A 5664-nucleotide genomic window follows, 5' to 3' on the forward strand; every position below is an offset into this window, starting at 1 on the left:
AGATATTGAAACAACTTGGATGCCTCCTGATCCCCACTGAGCGAGCGCTAGACACAGCAGTACACTACTTTGTGTGATTTTTTTTATAATACAAGTGACGGGACGAACATGTTGTGCGCCTAATGGTAAACGACACGCCTGTCCACAACAGTTGCAGTGTCACTCAGAGCTTTAAATCACAAATATCTGAGGAGAACTGCCTCTGCGCCCATCACCGTGAGACATAAGTTGAAAAGTCCTATGTGCCTGCAATTTCACCAGCACTCTTACCCTTCAAAACCGTTACGCAGTAATGTTCACATTACTGCTTGGCGGCAGAAAGAGGTCAGGGGCCTTACCATGAACTCTTATTACAGTTCAGTATAGGTTCGTAACGTCTAAAAAGCGGGATGGTGATATACACTTCATCTAGCGCTGTCTCACTTCAATTTAGGTCCTAAACTGAATCGTAATAAGAGTTCATGCTAAGGCTCAAGGTGGCAGTACTTCCCTGGATGAACTCTTTCTCAAGGAGCTCTGCTACTCCTAAGTCAACGACAAGCCACAAATAAAAAAAAACTCGGGAGAGTCAAGGTTCTTGAGGCAGATGTCATCACAAACGTACACATAGACTCCGGCACGAGGTGCCGGTGTATCACCTGTGCTCCACAGTACACCCGAGATAGCCGAGGTACGCCTCAGCTGGACATCTGATTTGCGTCTCGGCCAGGAACAGCAGCTTAGGTTTATCTATCTGCTCTAGTTTACGCGTAGCAGTCGCAGCAAGTGATGATAATATTGTGATATCACTCCGTAGTATAACTTTTACGGGGCAGTAATGTTATATTGCATAACTTTTAGCATTGTTTTGCACAAGTCTAATTCCGCCTTTTCAGCTCGGTGTTGCTCGTTCAAATAACTTTTTTATATTTATTTGTCAAACTTTGCACAGTGTAGTCATTTACACTGTTTTTACTATTTATTATATTTATTCGACTCCGTCTACTCCATGTGAGATAATGTAACTATGAATATTTATAACCTATGTAACAACAGGTCTAGAAATTTCCCTAGCGTTTTCAAATTCAGCTAAAGTAATACCATGATTAGACAACATATGGCTTTTTAAACTACATTTCTGAACGAAAGCTAAACCGCAAACGCCACATTTGAACCGCCTGTCATTATTATGAATCCTAAGGTGTTCCCTTAAAGTCTTTTTTCGCGCGTACGCTTTATGACAAAACGTGCATTTGAACACCCTTTCCCCATTATGTTTCACCATATGCTCGTCCAAAGATTGCTTAATGAAAAAGCCTTGCCCGCACTCTGGACATATATGATTACGTTCCATAAGATGAACTTTCTTTATATGAGAAGTTAATTTCGACTTTAATATGAAAGATTTGTCGCAAATGTTACATTTATACGTAGCGGCAGCTGTGTTATGGTCTTTGAACATGTGTCTATTTCTTTGATAATAACTGTTGAAAGATTGGTTACATTGGGGGCAGTTAGTTGTATAACGCGCGTTTGTGTTATGCGTGTATTTCTCGTGGCACATTTTTCTAACTTTCGTAGTGAAAACTTTATCACAAAACGCGCATTTGAAATTGCCAATTTCATGAGTTCTTTGATGGTTTTTTAACCTGTGCTTGTTTATGAACCCCATATCGCATATTTCGCATATATAGTTCCTATAATGGCCGTTCATGTGCTGTAATAACATTTTAAAAGTTTCGAAAGTCGAATTGCACAACGCGCAGTTTAAAACTTCACTTTCAGTCATTTTGAATTCAAGGATATAATCGTTTATTTCTGGATAGAATTTTATGTCATGTTCCAGCATGAGATGTTTTTTTAAATTGCTGATTATGTCTATTTTTTTATCGCATAAGTTGCACTTTAAATCTGTAATGTCCATTTTTATCGATAGATTGTTCTTGTCGCGACCCTTTTCGTGGAGGACGTCGCTTTTGTGTTGAGTTTTTGTATGTGCTTTCAATGAATCCACGTCTTGGAAGTTTTCTTTGCAGAAAGCGCACGCGATCCCCGTTAAAGTTTTGTTAGAAAACGGTGTACAGTTTGAATATTTTAAAATATTATCAATGTTCACTTTGTGTTTTTGGTTTTCCGATAGTTTTATAAATTTTATATTTTTGACGTTTACAGTTTGGTTGATTTTTGACAGCGAGCGCAGCGACAGCTTCAATGGCGCGATCAGCTTTTTTGACTTCTTATCTGTAATAAAGAAAGATAAATCGATTTTATTGAATATCGTGATTTTGATCGTGATCTTTACTAATATGATATTGATTTATTTTATGTGAAATTAATTACTCAACTAGTTTGTTACAATTAACGGTCGAAAAAAGATGTTCCACATACATAGCTACATGTATAGATATAGCTACAAGAAGCGACATAGAGTTGTTAAGATCGCCAAATACGAATTAATTAACTGCCTCTGTGGCCGAACGGTTACCATGCCGGACTGCCATGCAGAGGTCCTGGGTTCGATTCCCAGGCGGGGAGAAATATGTGTATGGCCTACATTTATTTCTCTCGTGAGTTTGGGTGTAATTTGTGGTTGTCTATGTGCGTGTCCATGGCACCCGCGACACAGGGTTTCCCGAGAGCGGGGCGGTGTTGAGTGTGTGCGTAATTACTTTTTCGAATTCCGGGTTTCCGGAAATGGTTTTACAGCATCGTAAGACAAAGCTACTGACCTAGGAAGTCGAAGTAGCATTTTAAAGTAATTCTAATGGTGCCACGTAAAAAAAATGCAATAGATAACTGACCTTTTACCAAAGCAGAGAATAAAAATTTAATGAGAATGGTCACTCTCCGCCCCTCGCTAGCTTTGGACACTGCACCGCGCCTCGCATGTCACACAGTCGCACAGTCACATTGGCGGAACGGCAACAAGGCTGTCAGTTATCTACTGCATTTTTTATATGGCACTATTAGAAATACTTTAAAATGCGACTTCGACTTCCTTGGTTAGTAGTTTGTGCTACGATACAGTAAAACCATTTCCGGAAATCCGGAATTCGAACAAGTAATTAATTAATATTTTGTAGTTTTAACAACTCTATTTCGCTCCTTGTAGCTATGTCTATATATGTATCTATATATATGAGGAACACCTTTTTCCGACCATTGGTTATAATTAACACAAAGATCGAACTGAAATAAAAACCACCCGATCTTACAGGACCCGAACCTGCATCAAGCTATGGCCACCGCTCTACAACAAAAATAATTACATGTATATTCACGGCTGTAAAATACCATGACACTAAACAAAAATCAATAAATAATGTTAAACTGTAACGTTTTTAATATTTTCATCCGTTTCCGCTTTTTTATAATGTAATAAATATATTTCGATTTTTTTCCCGTAAAGTTCCGTAACTAAGTCGATGTTACAAGATGTTAATTTGGTTGCTGTTCCTGCCAAGTCCACGGGCCGGGTATTTTTATACTAGCGAGATAGTGATACACCTGACTGCTCTTGCAATAATGTAGGCCCTCTGATTGGTTGATCGTGCATTCAACACTTTTAGTATACTATTCAGAGATTTTAGATTAATGTGAACATAGCGTCATTCGCCAATAAAGGCATTCTGGTTCCAACCAACAGCGTTTCACTGGAAAGTACCTATAGCACTCAACACCTAAACTACGACTAAAGACCATAAAAGAATATGATTTTCTTACTGTTGTCTGTTATTTGCTTTCGCTTTCTGTCCTTCCGCTTGACAGTGACTCCGCTAAGTCCAAGTATGTCTGCCAACTTTCTGTCATCATCGTCATCTTCGAGATATTCCTCATCCCCGTCCTCAAACTCCGTCACTTCTTCTTTTACTTCTAAAATCACGAAACGAGAATATATAATAAACTTAATATTGCAATTGTGAAAGCGACATCGACATCTCTAGCCAGCCGCTGGTAGTTGTAGAGGTACCTGGTTAAGTGAAGAAAAACTTACTAACTAAACATACATTTGTCACAGATGGCGCTACGGCAAAAAAGTCGTAAAAACAAAAAATAAATAATTTTGTAGTCGCAAATTGTATGAGCAACCTCGACATTATTGTGAAATAGGTACTGTTAAGTATTGCAAAACTAAATACGCATGATGTAGGTTATGACATAACAAGCTATTACGTGTTTATTTTAGAGAGAGTTCAATAAACGGAATCATTGAGTTCGCACACGTTTCATTGCCAACATCCCGTTCCAGTGATAAACGGATTGATTCTGCAGCAAACAACAAGCTTAGAGTAAAGAATCTACCTTTACACAAACGGTTATGTAGTTTTTTTTAGTAATGTAATGTCTGTGTACTGTCCTCTTATACAGAATAAATTATTTCTATTCCATGCTATATTACAAGGAAAAAACTGACTACTTGTATTTTATATTAAAGGGGAATTAATTGATATTCACGGCCATTGACTTACAATTATATGGACGTCGGGTCCGCGCTAAAAAGTGTCCGAACTTATAGGGCGTTAAAATCGTATACAGAGCGTCATTCACGCTTTAGTCTTCATTTGTTCGACTGACAGCGAAGCAAGCAGAATTAGACAGTACTGCGAAGACATTACAATTTAAATTCAACGTGTTAGCTTTTTCATATTGCTTTACATGTCACTACGTTTAAACTTGGGACATTTTTTTCGTGGTTTTTGTATTAGACCCGTCGTTCATTTATTTGTAAGTCAGTTTTGTTTTGTAAGTCAATGTTCATGGCCATTTATATAATGTAAACTACTTCCAGGCTATCAATCAGCGCCATCTGAATATAAGACGGGGTTTTACATTTTCTGAGTTACGATCTGTATGGCGATTAGCAGTCGTTTTGATTTACTGGTCCAGGATACAACGCATTAACATTTGGGGTAACGTAAATTGAATTTGGAAGTCTCCATACTTGGTCCGAGCAGAAGCGGAATTTGCAACGTTTTTTTCGCTCTTACTCAATTGACATAAAGCTTTTACTGACCAGGGGGCGGCCTACCATAACCTTTCAAAAAACTATCTTATTTCAATGTAAGCTTATAGTAAGCTTATTACTCGTATTCGTACCATGACCAACCTATCAACCAAGTAATGTATTATTGATAAAGTGACTGAAAGAACGAATGATTTCCCAATTTTGTCTATTCCTTACTATAAATGGGAAAGAAATAACGCTATATGAACTGTATAATACCATCTCTTTCTTTTTTGATGTTCCGAATCGTCATATCATAGTATAATGTTAAAGTACTTAATATTATTTACATTCGGTTAATTTTAACTGCCAAAAAGAGAAAAGTACGTAATAATGAAATCTATTAAAATTACATTGTTTTCCATTAGTATTCAATTATTTTTCATGAAGAAAAATAAATAAAACAAGCTGAGTTTTGATTGTCACGTTGTTGTGAATTCGGAATAATTATAGTCTTTAGTAATAATTATAGTGTCAACTGTTTGTGGAGCGTTAGCTAATGGAGCGTCGGGTGGTAGTAAAGTCTTCCCTAAATTCCCTGTCCCCGAAAACCGTCTGGAAAGGTCTTCCCCAAGGATCTGTTTTTAGCCCGTTACTATACAGTCAATTCATTCTGCGATGTACTCCAATAAGCTTGTTACGGACGGCCGTGCGCGCCTGGCCGGTCAGAGCTGAAGTTC

General features: G+C 37.8%; 1 protein-coding gene across 1 annotated transcript; it reads right to left on the minus strand.

Annotated features, from left to right (window-relative positions):
• Window positions 1–367: 367 nt before the first annotated feature.
• LOC113234208 (zinc finger protein OZF-like) lies at window positions 368–3852 on the minus strand (the record flags this gene model as incomplete). The annotated part of the gene is made up of 2 exons (XM_026469503.1): window positions 368–2220; window positions 3679–3852. Coding segments are annotated over 2 exons (1373 nt in total), but the record flags the coding sequence as incomplete, so codon positions are not given.
• Between the last annotated feature and the right edge of the window lie 1812 nt (window positions 3853–5664).

This window comes from Hyposmocoma kahamanoa, unplaced genomic scaffold (assembly GCF_003589595.1).
Source record: "Hyposmocoma kahamanoa isolate Upper Pololo Valley unplaced genomic scaffold, ASM358959v1 81530, whole genome shotgun sequence".
NCBI lineage: Eukaryota > Metazoa > Arthropoda > Insecta > Lepidoptera > Cosmopterigidae > Hyposmocoma > Hyposmocoma kahamanoa.